This window comes from Struthio camelus, chromosome 7, assembly GCF_040807025.1.
Source record: "Struthio camelus isolate bStrCam1 chromosome 7, bStrCam1.hap1, whole genome shotgun sequence".
NCBI lineage: Eukaryota > Metazoa > Chordata > Aves > Struthioniformes > Struthionidae > Struthio > Struthio camelus.
Window position 1 is genome coordinate 9,076,785 of NC_090948.1, and position 27,217 is coordinate 9,104,001.

Genomic DNA, 27,217 nt, shown 5'->3' on the forward strand with positions numbered 1-27,217 from the left:
AAGCTTCCTGGTATTTGTTTATTGTTGAACACAGATTTTCTGCGTGAGCTTACTGCGACCCTGCCTGAGGTCATATTTAAGATTAATGTATGACCTTACATTCCTGTATTTGTGCTTACACTTTATTTGTTCAAGCGTATGCTATAAGCCATTAAAGCAGCCTTTTATATTATAAAGCACATGTGACTTAGACCTCTGCTAAAGTCAAACTTAACCGTATCATTTGAATTGTTTTCTTTTGTTCTGATGCGAGTGCAGCTTACAGTGATTATCCTTTCAGTTCTGATGCTCCCCTTTCTAATTAGGCATTGTGAAAGGCTGGAGATATGTCTCAGTAACTGGCCAGCATAAAGCATTGCAAAACATTCTTTAAAATGGACAATGTCTTCCAGAGGAACCTCTGTAAACATCTGGCTATATCACAGGCTGTCAGCTTTTTTAGCCTCAATAGCTGCGTTCAGGTTTTTTTGCCAGGGGAGAGAGAAAACTTCTTAAGAAATCCACATCATCCTTAACTGGTAAAAACGGTTTATTTTCCAATCGTATACTGTAAATCAGTGCTTTTCTTAGTAGCATTATACATTTATGTATCTGCTAAAAGCAAGTAAAGTATATTGAGTAAGATCAATGCTATATTGGGTTGCCAGCGCCAGAACTTTGTGACTTGCTTTTTGATGAGGCTGTTTTGTGCGTGAAAAAAGTTTCCCATAAAAGAAACTGTAATCTACTTTTATCTGCTGTGGTTATGATCTGCTGTCTGTTGTCCAAGTCCTGAAGAACAGCTTAGAGTAGCTTGAGGATGAGTTTCAGCTGTGCTGGCTGCTCACAGACTCGGCAAAACTGAGTGCAAGAACGTCCTGTGCACCCTTTCTTTCCTTTAGCCAGGTCTCTGACAACAGGCGAGGGCACAGAACTATTTCATTCACGGATGCTACTGCACGTATCACAGTGCCGCTCAAGGATGCAAAAACAATCCCTTAACCGATCTGAGGAAACCTGATGATCTAGTGCCATCATGTCTTTGCCAGCAGATACTTTTGTGATCAACAGAAAACCTGAATGCTTGCATTGGCCTTTTTAGATTATTTTCTGCTTCTGAACTCCACTACAGCCTTGCACTTGAGCGAGCTGCATTCTGTTATGGTTTATTCAAGTGGATACAGAGAATATTGTCGTGGATGTCTTTTCTGGGTACCTGGTGCAGCATCTTTTCAGTGCGCACTCGTGATATAGTTGTTAATAAATACCTAAGCATCCAGTGGCACACTCAAGGAATTGCAGTGGCACTAATTTCTTTGGCTTATTTTTTGAGTGACAATGATTTTCTGAGGTTTCCAGGCTGTAATTCAAAGACACTCTTGTCTACCCAGTTAATGAAGTGAGAACAACTGTATCCGTAATGGGCTGGTTCTTTCCTGTGTAACGTTCTATCAAGAAACACTCTGAGACTTGCACGTCTTTAGACATCATATACAGTCATCTATATTTAGATGTCAATATAGACAGTCATCTATATTTAGAAACTCCAAATTAAACAACATAAAGGAAATGAAATAAAATGAAAATATACAAACTCATAGTACTCAGAAAGTAGCTAGTGGATTTGTTCATGTTTTTGGAGAGCTCTGTTAGAGATGGATAGACTAAATAAAAATCATACTAGCACCGCCTGCTAGAAATCATGGATTGTCAGTTCAGTCTATCATTTTGTAGGAGATTCTCAGAGAAGTGTTTTATTTGCAGTTGAGAAGACAGAAATGCATTATGCATGCTTAAAGTCAATGCAAGGAAACAGAGCCCCACAAAACATATTTAATATAGGTTTGATTTCCTGTGGAATGCTTTCCAGATGTTCTCTCAAACAGGCCTCTAAAATATGGTCTGAGATAATTTTTTGAAAGCAGAAAGAGAAAATTCTGTTTTGTGTCACTGCATCATAAAATCACTGTTCTAATTCTTTATTGCATTACCTTTTTGCTCAGGATTTGCACCATATTTTTCAAAATTGGTTTTATTGCACAAAAGGTCAGTAGTATAAAAATATTTTTGTTACCCAATTGCAAACATATTATACTGATTTAGAATCACATTTGAGTTTAGTAGTTTTCCTTAAACCCAGAGGATACCTAGTAACTAAAATTTCTCTAATGCATGATCTTGAGTTACTTAGAGGCTTTACCTAACATTGGTAAACTATGAGGTTAGTGTTTTGGTAAGTTCTTTGTATTTACTGTAGCAGACATTGTATGAAAGGATCAAACGTGTCCCTAGCAGTTAATCTGAGCAAGGGAAAAAGATAATATTAAGAGAAAATCCTATATAACTTATTCTGTTTTGCTTCGCATAAAATACAGTAGTGAAACATAAAATATTTTTATTTTACAGCACTTATGAGAAAAATGAGTTTTGTTAATAGCAAAACAGATAGAATACAATGTTTGTATTGTTAATTTTAAAATATTATGTAGATATGCACAGATGGAAATATTTTTATTTTGCGTGTCTATCTTTCTCGTAGTTACCGTTATCTGGGGTATTAGATGTCTAAAATGCCTCTAGCAAGTAAAAAGCCTGGATAACATGCACTATCAGACGTGATGGGGAACATGGTGCAGACAGTTAACTAGCCTTGCAGAAGCCAGTTTGGTCAAGTACAGGTGCTTAGCACCAGCCGGAAAAGTAAGTCTTGGTGGACTGTCGTGTCTTTGCCGATGCTCGGAGCATTCTTGATTCTAAGAGACATCTGAACTGATCCTGCGTGGTCTCCGCTGTGTGTTTCTGTATCCGGTTGTTTCACAGTCTGCTTGGGCTGCCTGTATGTAATTGAGGATTGACTCTGTTGTACTTCCAGATGAACCGCAGAATTTCTGCAGATAAATCTAGAATCACATATTTGCGTGGGTTTAAACTACAAGTCATTTAAAATAGCGAAACAGAAGCATGACCAGATAAAAGCCAGCCTCTCTCTTCCAGTAGCTGATGTTTGGTGTCCGAGAGCCTGTGATGGTGCTTGTCAGCGTTGCAAAAGGTTTGTAATGGCTAACGTGAGGGAAACTGCTTTCAGTAGTCAGGTCTTGGGATCCAAACGGTCAGTCATTACATCTTTAAATTTTTACCCTCCTTCTCACCTGAAAAAAAAGTACAAATGCTGAACTGTGTGTCAGGGTGCCCGGGGGCTCCCTGGAGCTGGCAGCGGCACGGGTTCCCGTGGGGCAGGGACCCCACGCCGCCAAGGCTTGTCCCACTGCCCGTGAGGGAACAGGACCCCGGGAGGAGCCCCAGCCCCGGGCTTTGGGCACTGCCGTGGGGCCCGACGTTGGTGGGGCCCATGGCCAGGCAGGTGCAGGGCCGTGCTGGGGCTGGCACCCGGCGCTGCTGCGGCATCGTGGGCCAGGGACTGGTGGCCCCAGGCTGGGCTCAAATGGAGGCTTGGGGCTGGGCAGGGTGAAGGGGGGGATAAACTAACCTGTTTTTCCAAGGGAAAAAAAAAAGAAAAAGAAAGAAAGCTACTGGTTAATTAATATATGTAAAAATGACAATATAAAAAAGACTAAGCTGTCAAGATTCATAGTTGCTCACAGCTGCTCAATAGGTTGTGTACACAAATAAGAAGATTTGATATTCGTATTATGCAGCTCTAGTGACTTTTAATGAAAAGTATCTTCATGGATGGGTCAAGTCTAAATTATCAGGTGCTGGGAGGGTCATCTCTCTTGGGCTGGAGCTGCTCAGAGGCTTTTTTCAGCTCACTGGCTGGAATAGTCTGATAGAGTTTCGTCTGTAGCCTTTGCCTCTGTTTTTCACTGCCAACTCACTGTGTGTTTATGAAAGAGAGGGAAAGTGAAAAGCTCCTGCCCCAATGAACCCGTTAGTTTGGGCACAGACCAAACCCTCTTGCCACTATTGCATCCCAATACCTCCCGCTTGAAATATTACCGCCCTTCCTATATGGGAGCTGTTGGTAGCTACAGAGCAGGATACTGTATTTGACCCTCACAAAAGAAGAACAAGTACTTTTGGCTTGTTTTTTCTATAATGATGTCATTTATCACTATGACACATACTCATTTACTTAGTCTGAAATTTGTCAGCATCGGATTTATGCTTTTTTTCTGTTTTGAATATTGATGCAGCACTTTCCTTACGTGACGATACTGCGTCTGCCAAATGGTGTCTAGACGCTAGAGCAGCTTTGACTAATTAGTGTAGTCACCCCAGTCGCTCAGCTTTGGCATTTGTATATCTGTTGTGTTACTGCTGCTGAGCCATAAATAGGTACCTAAACACAAACAGCAATGCAACGAGAGAGGGTAGCCAGTATGTTCAAACTTCACCTAACATCTCTGACAGGAGTGCAGAGGACAGCAGCTGTAGCTGCCTGCATTCAGCAACAGGACAAGTAGTTGCAACCACTCGCTTTGACTTCATAGCATAGTTGAATGCAGTCAGCACAAATCCAGAGTCAACGTTTCTCAATCTGAAGAGTTTCGTACCTACCCCTCTTACCACCACTCTGAGGGCAAGGCTAAGAGAGAAGATTTCTCTCTCCTGAGGCTCAACCCCTGTGTACAAAGTAACCCAAAATACATGCAGACAGGGAGAAAAAAAATCAGTAAGACAAGTCAATGCCTGCTAGCCAGCAGTAAGGGTGCTTCTTGAAGAGGTGTCATGTGTTTGGTTCGTAGAGCTTAGACCATGATTTACAGCAGATCCAAAATAAAAATATATTTTTAGAAATTTAATGCCAATTCATCACCAAGATTGTATTTTTAAATATTGCAATCTGCATTTCTGTGCAGCCAGTACCAAAGTTTGATTAACCAACTTTAAAGAGGTGGAGCTGATAAATACCAAAGATACTTTCAGAACATCAAAGAACTTTTATAAAACTTTGAGAATAAAAAATAGTGAAACCTAATAAATGTTGCCTACACATCAGACGGTGCTAATATAAAATTAAATTTTCTCAAAAACTGTATGCAGATTAAACACAATACTGCTTTTATCAAAAAGAGCCAATTGAAGAGCCAATATCGTAAAGAAAACAAATTAGCTTTGTTTTCTTTGTATTTTTAACTCTTACAAATGATTTTACTGGTACTAATACAAAGCATTAGAGAATAGCTGGTTTGGGATTCTTTTCTCTTTTTCTCAGAAAGACTATGTGCTATTTGAGCAGATTTTCTTTGAATTTACCAAAAAGCGTATTCTTTTTTTTTTTTTTTTAATTCGTGAAATACAGAATATTTAAGTAAGCTTTCCATAAGATCTGCAGTTAACTTTAAGGAGATTTTCCAAGGCTAAGTTAGAACTCATTTAATTTGGCGGGGGGGAGGGGGGTTGGCCCTACAAAGAAGAGAAACTTTTTTCCTTCCAGGAAGAAGATTTCTGAGTGATTCTTTTCAATTTCTTTCTTTCTTTCTTTCTTTCTTTCTTTTTTTTTTTTTTGCAATGCAAGTTAAAAAATCATTAATACTGTTATGCACAAAGATAATTTGTGTTTCTTACACAGAATAACAAATTGGTTAATAGTTTCTTTTAAATCTGGTCCTGCTACGTGTTATATGCAATATATTACTGCCTGTGTCTCTGTGTCTGTCCCCCTAGCAAACAGGTATATATTTGTACATTGCACATGTAAAATCATGCACACTTGCAGGCACTCAGTTTGCAAGTTCTGTTTGTCCTTCAGTTTACCAAACTGCTCAGTCAAGGACTGGAAAATGTCCAGGACACTTAACTGCAAGTTACTACCCACAAGTTGCTTCCTGCTGAAGGAACACTAAGTTAACATGGTATGCATATTTTTTATAGGACCACCATCGTCTGGTTGTTTCTTATCATCATCCCTAAAAGGCTTGTCTCTACTGTCTAAATGATTCTTAATACCATATGGAATACTTTAAGAAATGATTTTACTGTTCCTAATTAAGCTAGTTTGTCTCTCGCTAAATAAATAGCAATACCACTATTCTGTTATTGCTGATGAGCACACTTTCATCAGTGTCACTCTACTGGCAATATTTGGGGCTGGATCTTAAGTGAACATTAATCAGCAGACCTTCTCTGAAATTGATGGACTTTTTTATGGGGGATGGAGATCTATCTCCATTTTATTTGTTGGTCTTATATCTCCAGTGAAAGTTAATCCACACAAATATTAGGTGTAGTTAACAGCTCAAGAGAGAGCAGGAACTTTGATAGCATGAATTTTGGAAGACTCACTAGAGATAGGGAGTGTAAGATGATGTCTAGTAATGTTTGGACCACAGCTGACTGAACTGTATTTGGCTTATGAAAATTTAAATGTGCAACACTGTCAAGTTCATTAACCTTTATGACCACCAAAATTCTTCAGAAATTAACGTAGAAATCAAGCTGTACGCCAAAGGGATCAGAAGAGATATTCTTAGCGTCCTTAAGGGTTTACTACAGCAAATAAATTCTTTAAGCAGACTGTGTAGTAAATGGCTGATGTTAATCCATGGTTATCAGTCCTTGAAAAAAATTGAGAGAAGAGTATATTAAATGATATCTGAACCAATGCACCTAATAATCTAACAGAGAACTGGACAATTAAGAATGATTAAATGATAGCCAAAAATGTTTTCAGGATTTTCAAGACATCAATTATGTCTTGAAAGCTCCAAAAGGATTTATTTGAGGTTTTTGCAAATTTATATAAATAATGAAATTTAAATCTGAGAAGCCACTATGTTTTAGAAACACAAAAGTACTGCATGAGACCAGTCTTGCTCTTTCTACCATTGCAAAGGTTTCATACAAGATAGATTTAATATGCTCTCTTCCATCCTAAGACAGGCTTCCTCTAGGTATTTGTAGAATTTGTAAAGCCATAGAAAGTGTCTTCCCAGTTGCTCAGAAGTCTGGATCCCAGTTGCTGTCTTAATTATTGAGCAAGAGAAGAAATTAACATAGTGACAAAGGGTTTTCCTCACCCAGATTCTCTTCATGGTGCTATTTATCTCTTCCTGTTCCTTGGAATCCATCTCTTCTCAGCCTGTCCCCTGGTAGGCACAGTACATATTCACCAACAAGGATGAGCTTTTATGGAAATTTAGAATGTGTACATACAGGGCATCTTGAAGGATCTGTAGAGAGCTTGACTTTCTAAAGCTATACAAGGCAACTAGTGCATAGCGATGACCATCTCAGGGTTAAAGGGCTTGATAAGGGAAGAGAAGTAGTGAAATGCTTACTGTTAACTGTGGTTTGGAGACAAGCAGTTTTGCTGATGTCAAACTGTAGAATAAGAGAAGGATGGGACTAAAAGGAGGTTGTGAGAATAGCTTAGATAAATTCAGATGCAGTTTGAATAGTCTATTTATAAGATGCTTTCTGAGACTAAGCCTTTGAACCTTTTGAAGTTTGCCTATCAGTACTTTCAGGCCAATTAATGCTGTACATCCACTCCCCATCTGAGATAGGTAAAACTGTGAGGCAAACAAAAATAATTAGTCTCTAGAGCATGTCAACAAATAAAGTAAATCTGTGGAAATCACTTGGTTCTACTAACTTTTGTATTTCATTGCAAAAGTAAGAAGGAGCATTTATATTGCAAATCTACATAATGCTAGATTGGTGCTGAAAAGCATAGGTGGTATTATTATAATTTTGAAAGGGCTTTCCAAAGATTAAATGCCTTATCCTGAAACATCACTCTGAGTAGTTTTGTTCAAGAGAACCTTTTCATCCCTGTTTCACAGAGGAGAAGGTCAAAATAGGAAGACTAAATAATTTTATTCATGGAATAAAAGGTGTAAATTACACTTTTAAAATAAACAAAAGTCATTGCTCCAAGAAGCATACAAGTGTAAGTGAAAGCACTAGCACAGCTGATGAGAGCAGGCCAAGATGGGCAGGAGGGTTGGCCATATGATATGGAAGCAGCTCAGTGAAGCCTCGCAAATTTTACTGTAGATCTGAATAGGACTGTTATGTGGCCTCTAAAGTGCAAGTGAAGAGTTCCTGGCTGCTAGTCCTTGTCTTTGATTTCCAAAGCAGTAATAATCTGCTAATTGTGATACTGCTTCAATCTTAGTCATAGGTAAATAGTGATTCTCCGTCTCGGAGATTAGGTGACAGAGGTGAGTGAAGATCGTATGGCCATTCACTAAGTAAAGAGCTCACATTCCCTTCTTCTGAGCCGTGGGCATAATACTGCAGACTTCTGGTAAATGCACATTTTACAGGAACAAATAGATCTCAGTACAGTTGCTCCAGGGGGCTCTGTAGATCACGCCATCTGGATCTGCCAGCTACCCCAGTTCAGCCAGCTTGTTCTGCAGTCTAATGCAGTCTAAGCCCATTCCCTGGAAACCCAGGGCAGTACTAAAGCAGGCTCAAGTCATGTAGTAAGGGGACTCTATGAGCACAAACATAAGGTTTTGTGTAATCAGTAAAACAGCAGATACAGTGTTCTGTTCATATAGAATAACAGATTCCAGTCAGAGTTCAGATCCAGGCAAAATGACCACTCTTATGATAAATTCTCTCTTTGTCTTTTCTTGGCATGAAAATGCAGAACATTTCTTTTAGTAAAGGACATACATTTCCCTGTTGTTCTGTCCCTTTCTGCTGTCCTTTTTTCCTCACACTTTTTAGTTCTGACTGCAAAAATGGATTCTGGAAAGACAGATGGGTCTTAAAAAGGGACTCTCATCAATTGAAAAGTTTCCAATATATATTTAAGGTAAAGAATATTAAGCACTGTACAAAGAGAAAAAGAGTGTGAAAGGTAAGAATGCCTGCAGGCTTGATTTTTAAAGATGTGCATTTTTTCTTACCATGTTGCAGATCTCGCCTTGCAGATTTTTTCACAAACTGCCAGCCTGAGTCACGGTCTGTTAGTAGCTGTCTGAAGGAGAACTATGCTGACTGCCTCCTCGCTTACTCGGGGCTTATTGGTAAGAACACAGGGAAGGGTGGGGGCTTGATCGGTCTACAAAAACACCCAAACAATCTTTTGAAGGCCCACATGAATCAAAACCAGTGAAAGGTAGTACTCTTGGTCATGTTGTACAATATGATTGTGGGCTAAATTTTCCAACTGTGTGGGCCTAAATGCGTAAGCCTTGTTTTACCTTGCATAAATTCTTGGGGTAAATTTGTAGATTGCAAGCAAATTAAGGCTAGAGGACAGGGAGAGAAAGGTGCTTGAATATGGAGAAACAAGTACAAGTTAAGCTTAGAAAACAAGCCTTATTAAAGTGGTTGAATGTGGACAGGGCCCAGAAGTAAGATGTTTAAAAGAACAAAAGAAATGAGTGCTTGCTTGTTTTTGCAGCTGTCATCTCAAGGTCAAGCAAAATACCTCTTGAGATCTTCAGGGAAAGTTTGCAGGACATTTGAGGAATGAGACAATAAACCAACTCAGTTCTGTTTCGCTTCCAACTGCTATGCTTTCCATGATCTCCTTCTGTCTCTTCTAAGTGTTTTCTGACATGCTTGTCAATGGAGGTTAACTGAGACCAAATTTATCTTCTGAAATGCTCTCCCTCTCCAGTGTACTTCATTTTGCTTGCTATCACCTGCCTGACTGTCAACCAGTACAAGGATGCTTATAAGCAAGTCAGATTCCATATGCCACGCACAGTGTTTGATTCCTGAATGAGAGAGATCATCTCAGAAAGGTGAACTTGCTGTAGAAACATCATGGCTGGGCAATGAAGAATAAGCGAATGTCAAAACTCTGAAACAAATTTTTAAAAAGGCCACCAGATAAGATGTTTTTAAGCTTACAGCCTGCACGTGCTGCAATGCAGTAATAGCCCTTTCTGCTGGGTGTGAAGGTCCCAGCTGAGCCCCTGAAGCAGATCCTGCTGTTAAAAACAATCTCTTTTGAGATCATATCCAAAATAAAATATTTCTAAAATAGGTGTTTTTTTGCTGAAAAATGATTGAAAGCTGTATTCGCTGGCTTATTGTTATTACTGTAGCATCTAAAAAGGGAGGTGAATCCATGCAGCAACTGGCAAAGCAAGGCATGATGGTTTCAAAGGGCATGCTTTGGAGAATTAACAGATTAAAACAATATGCAGAGGGTATAGCATAGGAACAGTTATGGCAGGATCTCAGTAGACTCTCAAAGAATTGAATAGCATGGAAATGTGATCTAGTCAATGAGAATAAAAACTCTAGTTGCTGGCAAAGAGTAACTGGTACTAATGGATACTTCTGGGTAAGAGCTGCCAACAAGTTCTTGTTGGACCTCGTGAATTTTGCTGAGGATTTTATTGAATCCATTCTTTAATTTAATGTTAAGGGTGAGCCACTTCATATAGTTAGATGTTTTTGTGTTCCTGTGGATGACCATGCTGCAAAACACTTTCAGATGTCAGAGACATGGGATGGATCCCAGAGGAAGTGAAATCAAAAGGCGATATAATTTTCAATGGAAAAAATAAACAGTTTTCTTCTTTCCTCCCAGTCCCCAGACATATAACACAAAAGAGATGGGAACTGACTAGTGTTGCAAGAGTTTTTACCTCTTGGAAGTAATTTGATAAACCAACAGAAGTATCAAAACAAAACTTGCATGTTCTGAAGCAGTAAACTCCTGCTTCTGAAATCAGTCTGATATAAAACTGAAATGAATTATGTGAAGACCCATCAAATTTGTAAGAGGCTATCTGAGATCAAAATCAGAGGTATAATCTTTCTACTGACTGCTTACTATATAGAAAAATGCAGGAAGAAGAGGTTGACAGACTGTGGGTAACAAGCTGTTACAGGTTCATTCATTCATAAGAGCTCCAGGACGTTCAGGTGTTTAGTTAAGATAAAATACAGTTCATTAAGATCAAATATGTTTTTCATTTAGGTGTTTCTTTAAAGGTAACAAAAACTGTACCTCCACAGAGTTTGTCCAGCAAAATGAAGATTTTCTGTGGAAGGGTATGATTCTGCTGTCACATGCACTGATGTAAATCAGAGTTAATTTCAGTGAACTTAGTGGAATCCTTCCTGAGATAAATGACATAAGTGTGAATAGAGTCAGGCACAGTTTTTGTAGGTGAGGTGCTATCCCAGTTAAATGGAGAATAGACTCTATAGTGTGTTTTAAGGTTTGCATCTGAGTGTTACATATATAAATTTGGAGATATGTTTATTTTACAGGAATTTGGAAAAACTTAGTGCATCACTTTTGGCTCCTTGTTATAGTAATAAAGATTAATTAATATTTTTAAATGATATCACGAAAAGGGAAAAGATAAAGATTATTAAATGTAAAATAAAACAGGAGATACCCATGTTTGAGAGCCTGTGCAGTGGTTACAGCCTAGTTAGGCCATCTGGACTTGTCTGCACTCCCACATCAATTTTCTATTGCTGTAACTGATGACTTCAAAATATCCTTTAACATTCATTTGCTGACACATGCTCACATGTTTTCAGCAAAGTCCATCTAGTTTTCCTGGTATTCTGTGGAATTGCATGAGAATTTGTGTGGATAAATTGGAACTGCAGAACAGGGTGCATACTTCTCGATCCTGTACTCAATGTTTAGGACTGGGTCCAATGGTTTCTATGATAATCTGTACTTGCTAAGCTATTTCCTACCTCCAGCCTGCAAAAGGACTACCTGCTCTGCTGACTTTCTTGTTATTCAGGTATTGATGCTCACTGCATTTGACAGCCTTTGCTGGTCTTCAGCCAGTTCCTATCATTGAATTTCGTTTGTTCAGTGTCACATGAGGGTCCAAGGAACTTCAGTCACATGCCCTCCTTCCTGGACCCACCATCCATCTCCTCAGTCTTAATGGATCCTAATCTGAGCAAGCTCTTGGCTGTCCTCAGGTCAATTCTGCAGTTGACTAAAATGTGGAGACCTAACTGCCTACTACCGAAACCGTTAGGGAACTATTTGATGTAGGTAACAGAATAAACCTAGTATCACCCATTGTACTGCCACCCACTATGGTTTCTCTGATTAGTTAGGGTTCTTCAGTAGAATTTCCAAGATGCCAGCTAGTGGGGAAACACGCATACAAACACACGCACAGAGGACACACACACACGTGTGTGGACATGCGTGCACACGCACACACGATCACACACATGCACGCACATATATTGCAGGCCAAAAAAAAAAGAAAATCCACCCTAGGAAACGAGGCATATAATCCGCTTGGGTTCACCTCTGCCCCCAGGTTTAAATGGCAGACTGATTTTCTACTAGCTGCTCTTTCAGCCACTGTGTTTTAGCTGGATGTACAATTTGTGTGCTGTGTACACATTCCTTGTCCTGTCTTTCTTGTATTCATCAACCCTAATCATAGCTTGGTATCTCTTACACCTTTAGTCTCTGTCTAGACCCATTTTAATGACCTTATTACCTCTTTGAGATGAGAAAGTCCTAGTGACCGTTTTAGCTTCCTCAATACCTTTCTATTTTCTTAAACCCTCACTAAGTATTTGCTACTTAGCCTTTTTTTTGGAAACTTACTGTTTTCTTTCCATTTGCAAAATCCTCTTGCTTTTCATTTTCCCTCACCTGCTTCTTTTCAAGTCATGAATGTCACATAGTTGAAATAGCATGCTGAACCATCGAACAAACAATGGATATTTATTTTCCTTTGTTTTATTTTAATTTAACAGCATTCTTATTTATCTACTGTCAAGTTTTCGTTAATGGTGCAAGTGATATTTGCATATTTTACTAAATTCTTCACCTCCATGTAATACATTTTCAACTATGCTGTTTACTCATGTGCTGGTCTCATGTAGAATTTGAACAATTATTACTGGAACTGTCTATTAAAATTTGCAAGTAGATAAAGGTATAGGATTGCATTCTAATTTAATAATACCCCAAAACAAGAAAAAAGATTCTTTTGCTGGCTACATTTGCATTACATTTACTTTGACATATATTTCTGCCTTTCTCAGACCAGCCCTTAACGTCTGTTCTCCTTTGTCTCCCACCTCACATATGAAAGAGTTTGTATGCTGATTTGTTCAGTTCCCAGTGGTGCCTAGTGACTGCAAGGCTATTTGACATCATTCTGTGATTTGTGTTATTTCTAATGTTTCTTCTTTTAGCTTAGTATTGGATAAGCCTTTCCCTAGTGGTATTAAAGACTCTTGAACTCTGGACCTATGGGCAAAATTTTCTCTTGCGGTATACACTTTGAATCTCTAATATTTATCCTTCATCTAGTCTATGTTCCTACTCGATGTCAGGTTTGAGGAGATGTCGTCGCATTTTCTCTTGATATATGACCTGTCCTACAACTAGAGATTACCAAGCGAGGACCTTGTTTCCTGAAAATGCTGTCCTCAGTGCAACTCTGGAGTACCTGCCCTTTCTGTTTACTTTTTCCTGCTTGATGAGACAAATAAAATAAAGGTTCATATTGCTCAGTCTTTAGGAGAATTTGAAATCACCATCAGGGCAACTTCTTCACTGAGACTACTGGTTTGATTAAGTGCTGATCATGTAACAGCTACCTAATCTGGATCAGTGGCGAACACTCCCTGTATTTCTTTTTGAACATAGAATGCATTCTTTGGTTTCATCCAATTCTTGATAGACTTGAGTTGCATATAAATGTGAGAGTATTTACCAAGGATTTGTTAGAGAGCTAGAAAAAAGCTGCTGTTATAAGTTGTTGACAGTTTTTAGGAAACAACTGCTGTACTAAAAAAGTAGTGACACTAAAAGCAAGATTAGTAGTAATTTGTTACCTACAAAAAATCTCCTGTACCTTTTTAGACATGCTGATTTTTTTTTTTTTTTTTGCTTTGTTCATCACCGTAGCCCGTTCAAGATGTATTAGGACTCTTCTCAGTATGGCTAGCAGGCTACTTGTTCTTGCATTTCAGAACTGTTTTTTCAGGCTGACTGCAGACTCTGGGAGGAAGCTCAGGTCTACAGGTTTAGTTTCAACCATTTATTTGCCACTAGGTGAAAAACGAGAGTAAAAACAAGCAAGGAAGAAAAATGGACATTTATATTCAGTGTCACTCTCAGGATGCAAGTCCACATATGATTACTTCGACAGCAAAGCCCTTTTAAGAGGTTCTTAACCCCTCCCAATCCTTCCAACCCCTATACCTCAATTTTCCACTTTTCAACCCTGCTGATGCAGCTCTAATGTGGTATTGCCATATAAACTTGTCTGGATAAACCCTCCTTCCTTTTTGATGGAAGCAAATGGGTTTACAGGACTGGAGGGCAGAGGGCAGAGGGAGCTGGGAACTCTTTTAAGTCTACGTTTTAGAGCCTACCATTGGTCTGTTTTGTGATTACAACTCTGAATACATGACTTACCAATTATTGTTTCTTATCTTCTTAGTACAGAAAGAATATTTCACTGCAAAGATTACTCACAGTACTGTACTTTCCTGTTTATTAATAGGCACAGTGATGACACCAAACTACATAGACTCGAGTAGTCTCAGCGTTGCCCCATGGTGTGACTGCAGCAACAGCGGTAATGACATAGACGAATGCCTGAAATTTTTGAATTTCTTCCAGGACAACACATGCCTTAGTGAGTACAAAATTTTAAGATGTCTTTATATGTATTTTATCATATTCATCTGGAATTGTTTTACCATTTAAGTATGTCGTGATACATCAAGGAAATCTCTCTGCACTTTGTAAGCATGATTCTGCTGTAGATGTAAGAATTAGAATTAAAAGAACTTGAGCAAATATGCCTGATTCTATGGTTTATGGTTAAGATGACGAACATGAGAAGCTGTTGGAAAAAATTCCAGATAACAAAGGTGTATCATATAGAAAAATGTTTGCATCACAGATCATGTTTTAACCCTAGCAGTCAGGCAGCATCTGTACCAAAAAATTGCAGCACCTGAGAGCCTTTTGTGCAGTTTAAGAACTTCATATAAAAGAGACATGCAGTTTATGAAGGATTTGCTGTAGGTAAGTATAAATTGGATTGTGTTTGTAATTTATGGCCAAGCTTCAATTTTTTTAGGCTTCTTGAACTCAAGTGCCTATTTTCCACATGACTCTTGATGATACCTGGTTTCAAGATTTTGTTAACTTATTGATTTTTTTTTCAGTCAAACTCACTTCCAAATTAGAGGCTATTATAAATTTCAGAATAGCTCAGTGGAGTCGATTTTGGCAGGTTCTCTTTTCAAATTTCCTGTCTGCCTGGAGCAGCTTAATTGGATGATGTGGAGTGTGCACCAGAGTTTTAATTTCAAATAAATGAGGAGAACAAAAGAGCTTGGCTTCCCTAGCCTAGCAGAACAAAAGTTGAAAGGGTGCATGATTGTCCTCTGAAATGACATTAGAGGGGCAAGCAAAGGGAGGGAAGAGAATTACTTAAGCTATAGGACAGTGTTGGCACAAGATCAAAAACAGAGATGTTGGCCACACGTATTTAGGCTTGAAATTGGAGAATTTTTAACCATCAGAGTAAAGTTGCCAAACAGGCTTCCAGCAGGAGTTTTGAGGGGAAAAATTCTTACTGTTTTAAAAGTCAGATTTCATCAGGTTATGAGAGGAATCATACATTGTTACTCTTCGCAAAAATAGAGAATGAACTCAGTGATCAAGAATGTGCCATCCAGTCCTGTGTACTTATGTTACTGCTAATGCAGACTTAAGTCTGCATTTTAGGATATAGTCTGAAAATCTCTGCTCATAGTTTCTCAGCAAGCAGCACTTTTGTTAAAACATGGTGAGATAAGTGGACAAAAAGTGAGTGACCTTAATTGCCATCTATAAAACTATTTCGTAGGCTTTGGAAGACTGAAAAGATTAATCAAGATCATTTAATTAAAAAAAAAATCAGGCTGTGATTTTATAAAAGAGCAGTTAAGAATATAGCATCAGACCTCCTCAGTGCTGCCTTTTTTATGTAGTGTGATACTTCAGATTTTATTCATTTGTGAATGTATTAATTGCTATAATGTTACAGATTCCTTTTAGATCTTAAAGGCACACCGATCCTTTGTCCTCTCTTTTGCTACTTTAATGAAGACAAATCAATGACTTTAGAGGTTGCTGCAAGACAAATTATAGTTCTCTTAGCTGTGAGACACCTCTTATTCATGAAGAAGTTAAAGGTGTTTCTGGTTTAATAAAGTGTTATTTCCCTCACAGAGAAGGGGAAAAATTCAATTTTTTTTTGTTATTATTGTTGTCATTAATAACCTTTCGGTGTCTGGAAAAAGTGGCATTTGTGTATTGGCTGAGGGATTAAAATCCCCCCTACACTTTTTTTTGACAAAAAAATATCCTCTTCCGCAGTGGGCTGAAACGGACACCTTTGGGAGTTTCTCGTTGTTTTCTTTTTGCGAAAATGTTGTTCATCTTCAGACTGGCAAATAAACCAGTGGTTTAGGACGTTTACAGAAGATGTGGAAAACCTAGCTTAAATATTTATTCCAGAAGTTATTTGGTTATTTATGCAAGGTGAAGCAGCTCAGACAACAGACACCTGCACTCTAGACTAGACTAAAGCCTGAGGGTTAGGGGACTTAGAAAGAGGAGACCTAGGAGCACTTTCATACTGTGCCAGATGTGGCGCTGGAATATGAACCTGAGTCTCCCATGTCTCATGTAAACACCAGAAATCTTGGCCTTTCTTGCATCTCTGTATGCTGTTGCCCAGAAGGTCCACTCTGGAGTAGAAAAGCCTTTTGCAACAGAAGTTAAGTTGAAATTTTGAATTTGAAAGGTCGTGTGAAAATTCCAGTCTGTTTTAGTGACTGATCCCAATAAAGTTAAACAGGGTACTGAGGCACCTGGCTTTTCTATTTGCATATTTTTGAAAACGTGTATCTATGTGGGCTTGCAGAATATGGGTCCTATATCAGAACTGTGAAGCTGGCTCAGAACTGTGAAAGTGGTTTAGTTTTACAGCAAAACAGACTAATAGGGTGCAAATAAAATATACTTCACTCTAAAATTTGGGACTATGCATTATCTGGCTTTCACTTTTTTCCTGTTTATTGGAAGATGCAAGTTTTCTGAATATATTACTGTAATCCTAATTACTGCCTCTACAAATATGATTTGGTGCACTTCAAATTCTGGAAATCCATTTTAAGATTTGTAGTTACTCCGAAAGCGAACGTCCTGACAATGTGTTCATTTTTCAGTTATTCTAATCCCTATAGCCTGATCCTACAGATGCTTGCCTACGTAGAATTCCTGCTGAACTGAATGGGAGTTAAGATACTAAATGATTTTTGAAGGATTTGTTCACCCCTGCTTTATACTGCAGCAGGTAAAAAGAAATGGCAAGCGGAAGGAAAAGCAATGAGTTAGCAAAGAGTATTGAAAAGACCCCTTCATTAGAGCAGTTAGACATTTGAAGCATGTGCTTACAGTCAGATGGTATTTGAGGGATATGTCAGGAATGTATTTTAAAAAATATTATGACAATATAAGACCAGTGAAGAAACAATTAAAGGTGTTAATTATAAAACCACTTTTATTTAGAAAGGTGGAAGAGCTGTATATATTTCTGTGATTCTTACAATAATGGAAACAGTTAGTATTTAATTTAGGAAGGCATTCAGACACTTAAGAATACTGTATGTGGAATACATTACTTTGTATGTTGCCTTTTTGAGGTAAAACTGGTAAAAATATCACTCTATTCTTCCCACTTTGTCTCCATCAACCTAACTAATTCTGGTGCCTTTTATAAATCCATCTCTGTGCTTGTTGGAATTCTAAGTACTAATACTAGGATAAAATACATCTTTCTCAGATGGGAATTAAATGTAAATTATTTTATAAGGCAAGGAATGCCAATGAGAAGTAGTATTAATAACTTCCACATATTAGTCCCCAGTGAAATTGTTTGATATCTTATACAATGAATTTGAAATAAGAAATCCCTAAATCCGTGTTGAATCCCCAAAGACCTGATTAGAAACTATTTCTCTATTTGTTTATAAAAAGCAACCAATTTACTCTCGCTATAAACACACTCTTTAATCCCATGAAACTGTGATAAGCTTTTTAACTTTTCTATTCTAAAGTTTTAGCTGAAGCACGCTTTCCTCACCTAATTATGCAGAATTTGATTAAAAAGTGTAAGAAAAAGGTTGTCTTAGTTAAACAGTTTTGTAGCTATGGACATATTGGTTTAATACAGCAAGCTGTAGAAATTGATACTTTGCCTGCTCTCTGTTTGTAGTTAGCTATGTATCATCACTTGTCTGAATTAGAACATAACATTCAAACTAAATTTTAAATCTCAAAACTAAATTTTTAGGGCTTTTAGATGGTAGCAAATATGATTATAGTAAGTTTTTTAGCTTCTGTCAGGAATAACTGAGAACATTACACAGGAGATGCTGTATCAGATTAGGTATGTTATTATTAATTATGAACCCTCCCGGTTCATGTTTCTGATGTGTTGAGAATTAATTTATTTTTCAGAATAAAAATTGAAATTTTATATATAAACATTTTCCATGGAAGAACAATATTCCATTTGCCTGTTCTCTAGCATTGATTTTTTTAAAAAGTCAGTTCTGCTTTCTGCCGTTTGTTTATAAGTAGAAATTCATCTGTAATGTGTTTTTACAGAAAATGCAATTCAGGCCTTTGGCAATGGTACTGATGTGAACGTGTGGCAGCCAATCCTACCAGTACAGACCACTACAGCTACAACTACAACAGCTTCCAGGCTTAAAAATACGGGTTCAGAGACCACCAACAATGAAATACCCACTCACAATGATTCACCCGCATGTGCAAACTTGCAGGTAAGAGAGCCCTGTAATTGCCGCAGTGCATGAAGGAAATTCTTCATAGATTCATATATGGAGTCATACATACATATTTCAGAGTGGATTGCATTGGCTCCATGGCTCAGAAACAGGGCATAGTTTTTATTCTGTTATCATAGTTTTGGATGTGAACATGGCACTCTCCAAAGCAGCGTAGCTCTGCCAGTGTAGGTCAGATGAAATAAATCCCCTACATAATCCAAATTCAAAGGTATGTCTTAATGTGAGCTAGCATATCGTGCTGCCTTCTTTCAGCTACTTGGTTATGTTAGTGCAAGTAGACCTACTTATTTAGGCTGAGTAGGTGTGGATGTTGGGGAATATGATGTGCTACAAACTACATGGTGGAGAAGCTGGACAAAGATAAGAGCTGTGCTGACTCAGGTACTTTGTTGAATTGGACTCAAAGTCTTGATGAAGTTTTGGCCAATGGCTGCAGCCATATTCCTTGGCACTTCAGTCAGCCAATTTACGGTGTGTTATTGATTCTGGTTATTAAAGAGGCTAGCCACTTGCTGAAGGTAGTAAATACAGCTCTTAGAAAGCCTGGAAAATCTAGGCAGGAAAGAGCACGGGGTAAAAGAAAGTATAAACTGAAAGCATCTCAAGGCCTTAAGGTTGTAGAAAAATCCTGTATTATAAAACTGTCTGGTCATTTAAAGATACCAAATTAAGTCAGAGGTAGATCAGTTTGGCCCATTTTTAGCTGTGTCCTTACAGAAGGACAATTGCTATATAGTACAAATGAAAGTCTCAAAGTTCAAGGTTTAAAAGTTTCATCTGGTATTGAGATGCCTTTATCCTTGATTCGCAAACGCTTCCACACTCACTGTCTTCTTGTGAGATAACATTCACATTTCACTTGCTTATAAAACGTTTGATTTTGTACTCTAGATGTTAAACAGTATCAGAGTTTCCACATTCACTTCAAGGGATAGTTCATGTATCTCAGAAATGTATTTCACTTCTTCATTTTTCCTTTACCACTCTCTCATCTTAATTCTTTTTTTTCATTTACTTTGCATGCCACATTGGCAAATTTCATATGAATTAACACTCCCCACTGGCATTACTGAGTCACAAAGTATATGGGTTTAGCGGTAGATGGTGTTGAGTTTAGGTTGTTTAATTTTGATTCTATTTTTGCGTAACTGTATACTCAATTAAGCTTTGTAAGTTATTGATGAGAGAGTGATAGTTGTAGGCACCGTATTTCCATATGCAGTAGTCATTTAACTAGAAAAGAATAGGCTAAAAGAAATTTAACTTTTTCAACCTGGAACTTGGAACATCTATTTAAAGCAAGAACTTGATCGGATATTATTAATTCACTTCATGTTATATTAAAAAGTTGTTTCATGGCAGAAGTCATGTTTGCCTCCAGTGTTTGTAGTCCCTTATAGAATAAGGCCTCCAGATGCTACCAAAGTACACATGATAAATAATGAACCGAAGGAATGACGAGTGATCACAAATCCCATCGGTTTCAGTCTGACTTGCAAATGTTCTCCAACCCTGAATATATGCCCTAGTGTTTTGAAAATGAATGAAATTCTGTCCCTGTCCTCCCCACCTTACTCCTGATCCTCTGGCATTTTAAAGTCATATCGACATCAGTTTGTCAGCACTGATTTGAAGCCATCAAGTGTACCCCTGATATACTTGATAAGTAACAACACAAGAAATAAAGACTCTCTGAGGAAAACAACTTGGTTTAAATAAATGATCTGCTGGTTTGTAAAAGCTGTAGAGATATCTGCACTGCAAGGTCACCAAAGTTATGTGAATCAGGCAGTTTTATTCTTGTGAAGTACAACATGCTGGTGCGAGCTACTTCCCTGTGTCCGGTTTGGAATGCAAAGAACACATCTTCTATATTTTGTTGCATTTTTCAAAAAATAACTTACAAATTGAGCCAAACAATGCTTAGCATTTAGGCTGAAAGATTTCATAAAAGGGAATATAGCCCTTATAAATATTGTGAAAAGTAGAATTAAAAGCATTCGTTTCAGTACAGAAAGACAATGACAGACAGGGGAGAAGAAAATTATTGTTGAGATGGTTCAAGGCTGCATATCCTAGTTAGCGGATTTGAAAAATACGGTAAGGGAGGAAAGAGCAGGAAGTGATTGATTAGTATAAATTGCATAGAAATATGTACAGTAAGGGAGGAGAAAGCAGGAAGTGATTGATGAATATAAATAGCCATAGCGATGAACAAATACTAACCTCCTGAGGCATTAACTAATCTGCCAAGAGTGTCACTGACGGAGCGACTTTTGATACATTTTTTTCTGGCTTGTTCAGAATGGTGTAAGAAAAGCAAGAATACACTAATGGTTTCATCGTTGTTGCTGTGTTTTCTTGCATACATACATACTTGGGAATCTGGAAGGGTTGTGAAGGCTTAAAGAAAATACATGATACTTGCTGTTCATCAGAATTCAGTATTTATTTCAAATACCTGTTGAAGGACTTTTAAATAATTTTTGCTTCTGTGATACCATTTAGAAGTGGTTCTTCATTTAAAATTACCATTGTGACAGGCATTTTCATTTTTCCTATTTCGAATTGGTGCAGAGCTATGTTGATTTCTGATATATGCTTATTTTACGTTTACATATGCCTTACTTTCTGTAATATAATATACTCTTATTTCTATCCCCAAATTGAATCAGCACTTCATCTTTTCCAGGAAAATGATTAACATCAAGAAATGTCTTATAAACTCTTTTATAAATTTTTATAAACTTTAAAGAAAGATTGCTAATGACAGGCAAAGAGTAAACAATGGTTAGCTTTATATAAAACGCTAAATTCAAATATTTTTTCAGATGCTTAACCCCATGCAAAGGATGATCAGCAGTATATAAAAATAATTGGTAAACTATTTTTTACAAAAAGAAAGATGGAAAAAAGGTGAATACCAACAATGTCGTTCTTATACAGACAGATTTTTTTAAACCATTGTCATCCGTATCTTTTCTCTGGTAGCTGTACTCTAATGCTTTCTATTTAGCTGACATTTTGTTTCTCCTTCATTCTCAATCATAACTTGTATTCAGCGCTCCAGTCCAAAAAGGTTATGATGTTTCAATCTTACATCCTACCACCACTGCTTGATCCATGATGAGTTTGGCTATGTACTGCCCTAAAGTATTTTTCGAGAGAACTGCTGTTTCTGCATTTTGGAGAGGTGCAGGGAGCTGAAATAATATAAAATTAAAATGATGGAGTAGAATAGATTAGACCAAATGTTACTACAGCATCATCATAGAGAAATAAAAAATGCAGGCTTTCTTATGAGGTTTGCTATGATAATTTAGACACTCAAAGACTCAAAATGATAGCAATTGCTGTGGTTAAGGACGTTTCAGTCTAACTTTGTGCATCAAAATCTATCAGTTCCCTAGCTAGATTTGTACTTTCTCGTATCAGATTTATTATAGGTGTCTTGATCTAGTAAACCTTAATTCAGCATTCAGGGAGTTTAAGGTTTCGGTGCTTCTGAAGAAGTGTGGGCAGTGGGCACAGATATAACTGAGATGCATGACCCTTTAGACTGAAGGCGGATACTTTGCAGGCTAGTCCAGAATGTGAATATTTTTGTATTCTCAGCAGCAAAAATAAAAAAAGATATGAGATAGGAATTAAAGTGCATGGATATTTTGTGGAGAGCACGGAGGAAAAAAAAATTTAGATACTTAGATATGTGAATCCTTTCTATTTGATTGTATGATTTGTGAGTTTTTATTGCTTGTATGACTTATGAGTCTTTAGAATACAAGTGGATCATATTTCAAACTGTTCTTTTCAGAAATCTTTTTTTTTTTCCTTCCTCCAAAGCAAGCTGAGATTCCCACAAATTCACATAATTTCAGGACTTTAAGGGCTTTAAGGACTTTTTCAGGACTTTAAGAAAAATCTGTTATGGCAAGTCGTAGGATAAAAACAGGAGTCAGGGCTCACAGTTCTCTGAGGCGACAAGAACTTAAACATGATTCACAGACTGAAAATGTCTGTGCTTTTAGCTTACTGTAGGTTTAAGTTTTGCAGATTCTCAGCACTGGGTAAGGATCTACTAATCCTGTGTTTGAAATATCGTCTATAATTACTTAATGTAGCTACCTGCATGCTAAATATTGCCATTATAAATTAATGTGTAGGTGTTAGGAGAGGGTTAAAAGCTTCAATGTAATAGTCTGAGGATCAAGTCACAGCAGGGGTAGAGCTTCATGGACTGGTAATTGGATGGTGGGTGAGCATAAATAGGAAACACAGGCAGTATGTAGGTGTGCTGTTGATGAAGGACTAGTGCAACAGCTGAGACAGTACTCTGGAATAAAGACAAAGAGAACTTTATAGCACCAGTACTAGCTATTCCAAATGACTTACACCCTCTTTCCTTGGTCCCCTCACTTAGCCTGTGATCTTTCTGTTTCTTTTCCATTTTGTGGAAACAAGCGCTCTCCTTTTGAATGCCCAGCCAGCTCTGTTGCTCAGGAGAACTCTTATTTGGGCACCTTCCACCAGACATTGCACCTATTCAGAAAGTTTCAAGCTGGGGCAAAAGCAGAGCACAAGTATTAAACACCTATCGCTGTACCAGAACAAACTGTAAAAACAAATAACAAAATAAATAAACAAAAGAGAAACAAATTTAGAACATTGATTAGATGTTTCATATGAGAAGATTTAAATTTACCTTCTCTATTTCCAAGATTAGCTGACATAATGGGGACAGCCTGCTGACACAACTGATTTACAGAGTACCTATTGGCAGCTTTTCTTCTAAAAAAGCAATGTCTTTTAATTTGCCTCAGCACCAGTTGTTTTACCTAAAGAATTCTTGTGTGCTTTGCATTTTCAGATTAACATTTAACAGCTAGGGATAATTTAAAGTTTCATCTCTAGTCTTACCCTTCTAAGTCAGGGACTACTGAACTAAATCCTGTGTTTCACCAAACTGGAGACTGCTTTTTCCATTGGCATTGATTTCAGTGAAATTAATCCTCATTTGCTTCAGCACCATGACAGAGTGGGTCTTAAGAAGATGTGCTCTGAGGAGTGTAAGGTTCCCCATGACTGTATTTAGGGCACACTTTTTGCACCTTCCAGGCACAGCTAAAGAAGGTTAGGTCGCAGTAAGAGAGGGGTAGGTCTAGGTTGTCAGGCTGTACAGCCAATCTTGGAGTTTCCAGGTGTGAAAGCGGTCAGCAGTCCTCCTGCTTTGCTGTTCCAAACGGGGTACCTCACTGGGGAAAAGCTGGTTTGCAGTTAACATATCCATACCTCCATATTAGGGTATGATAGCGTAGTCTGCTCCTACTCGGAACAAGACTGCAGTGGTGCGCTCCACTACCTTTGCCACAGAATTTCAGGACCGAGCAAGATGGATAATTTTCAAGCTTGCTGAAATCCTGCTGAAGTTAAGATCTGATTAATATAGCTGATTAATTTCTCAGTTCTTTTGACATCAGAGGAACAGTATGAGGATATAGCCAAGTATCATACCCTATTGGCCACTAATATGATGTGTCATATTAGTGTCGGTGTTGCTGGGAGACATCAGCCATTAGTAGCCAGTAGAAAACAGTTTTCGTTTATCAGCCTTAGTTTAGTTTCCTGCTTGGACATAGGGCCCGCTTGCAGCTTCTGTTAAAATCTGTGTGGAGTAAAATACAGGTGAAAACTCTCAGATGGTGCAAATCAGCATGGCTCTGTTGTCATCACAGCTACACAGGTGTGCGTCAGTTAATATTCAGTCTCTTTGGCATGTAGAGCTCTCTTTAAAACTGGACCTTATATTTAATGATCAGGTCTCTGGTGAAACATTCTTAATGTTGCAATATGTTGAAAGTCAGGTTTGAAAAACTTCTGTTACTGAAAGATGGCAAAATGGTATATCTTCCATATTAGACTGACAATTTAAATAATATTTTTTTGTAAGTACACTTCCCGTTATACCAAAATATGGTACACATATACTGTTGGAGAGAGCATAATATTTTAGAATTATTTTGTCAATGATAAAATATTTTGCAGTTCATTTTCAAAAGTTTAATAGTCTAAACATCTTTAGTGTATTATAATAATACAAAGCTTTATAGCAGACTGTAAAACTCCAGATTACAGTTTTAGGAATTATGCAATTTTGTTTTATAGTTTAATAATTGTTCAATTGAAAGTGAGTGTGAGGTTCCTAAAAACCAACTTAATGACTTAGAAAAATACCATTTTATTAAAGTGTACTGCACACCTTCACAGAAAGTTGAAATTTCTATGGACAAATTACAGTTTTTACTCTTAGAAAGAATTTTGCAAATTATTGCTACTAAAAGCAGATGTAGCATTTGCAGTATTCCCCTAAGCCACAGTTGTTTCTACATTTCACATCGGTATCCTATTATAAAAATACCCACAAAAATACAAAGCGCTAGAATAAACCAGAATCAGAAAATTGATTCACGTCACATCAAGCCAAATCAAGCTATTCATAGCCCATGTTATTACTTTATATGGTTCTTCATCATATTAAAGGTATGCCTAACATCAGACAACTTCAGTTTTCAATCAAATATCTAGTCTATCACATACTTCACTTTTATAACAGGTAGCTGGCTACAGCCTGCAAAAAAACAGCTGTAAAATGGAGCACAGCATTATAATCTAATTTTAAAGCATAATGACTGCTAATAAAAATTCTAGAATATAGCATTGTGGTGGTAGAGGTTTAATCATATTGTCTTTAGAAGTGTAGTTCATAACATATTGTACATTTATGGAACCTGATAAAATGGGATTTTTTAAACACATTGTTTGTTGTTAGCAAATACTCTATTTTGTCCATGACTCTGCTTCCATTTACAATTGTGTAAGTAAAAGTAACTCCCGTTATGCCAGCAACCTGATGCTGTTGCAAAGCAAATGCAGGCAAGAGAAGATGGTGCAACAATGTTTCTAATGGAACAGTGAACAAGAATAGAATCCTGGAAGTCATTAGTACTTCTTTTTTGTTTTTTTTTTCCTGAAATAATTTGCAGTAGTTCTACTTATAGAGCAGAATCCTATCGTACTAGAGATTTTACAGGCTGATCATGAAAGATACTGCTGACCTTAAAACCTCAATGAATTACAGTTGACTTCAGTAAAGCTAACACCTCATAGCCTTTATTTATTCTGAAAACCACACTGTATGTTTGAGTGCTCTACAAACGATAAATACTTTAGTGTTATAAACTATGTTAATGCACTATGTTATTATCCTCAGGAAGGATATACACAGAGCTACATGAGGAAAGGCAAAGCAAAAGACTGGTATAATCTCAAATAATTGATACAATTGTTGATGCAGAGATGTTTCTTCCTAAAGCATCAGAATAGCTTGATAATTGCCAGAATTGATCAACATTTGACAGATAAAATATTTCTTCATCGATTCTGCCATTTTTTGCAATGAGTTTTTATTCACAAGACAAAGGAATTTGCTCAAGATGCTGCCAATTTCATGATATTTTTATAAGTGAAATGTGTATTTAATCACCATGATTGAAGTGGATATTGATGATTTTGTTTTCTACTGTCATGGTTTCAGACCAAATGACAGTGTGGACGCTAAATGAATTTGGATACCAAAGCACTTTAAACAGCGATTGAAGATCCTGATGCAGGGTTTAGGGGATGCCCTTCCTGGAGTCTTTTCCCAAAATATCTGTTCCCTAGTATTCTTAAATGTCCATAGTTACAGGATTGGTTAGAGTATGCCTTGCTGATGACTACTCCATTCAAATTGCGCTGTTGTTTTCTATGAGAAAACAATATGTTGTCGCTGTTGTTGGTGCTCGCAATCTGCCTGTCGTGGACACTTCCGGACAGTTTTGAACTCCCTGATGATCAGCAGGTGACTTGCTTAGTTTGGCTGTATTTGACTATTTTGTTGTTTGGGACAAGTGATTGAGCATATTTTATCTACTTCTACTACAGCAAAAAGTCAGTTAAAGTTTATGGGCTTGTGCTAACGGTATGCTGACAAGGCCTGACTCATGCTAACTGCTACACCTCAACAGAGACTACCATTGACTCATGATTTTGATGTATTTGTGGTCCAAAATAATTTTAAAGAAGATAAAAATTGGGCTGGTAATTCAGTGTTATTATTCTGTTGCTGTTCCTGTGGTGGTAGTGGGTAGAAGCCCCTGCCCTGTTATTGTAGGTCTTGAACAGTTATCTGGCAGAGTTCTTCCCAGTACAGCCCAGGCCTCAAGTCTGTAGAGTCTTATGCACATGTTTAATTGTCTATTACTTGATAACTTCAGATGTTCAAGATGACTTGTTGGTGGTTTTAGCTGAACAATTATTGTGAATACTGCAGAATTTAAAAAGCTTTCTTGGAATGCCTAAATCCATACGCCTTCCTGTGCAGATATTGTACTTAAAGAAAAATCAAAAGGATGACTTAATG

General features: G+C 37.5%; 1 protein-coding gene across 1 annotated transcript in view; it reads left to right on the plus strand.

The window, feature by feature from the left end:
* Window positions 1-27,217, plus strand: part of GFRA1 (GDNF family receptor alpha 1) — a 143,817-nt gene that overhangs the window by 97,664 nt on the left and 18,936 nt on the right. Inside the window, 3 exon segments of the mRNA XM_009668622.2 lie at window positions 8,818-8,927; window positions 14,385-14,519; window positions 18,554-18,732. Coding sequence (XP_009666917.2) covers window positions 8,818-8,927; window positions 14,385-14,519; window positions 18,554-18,732 — 424 coding nt within the window.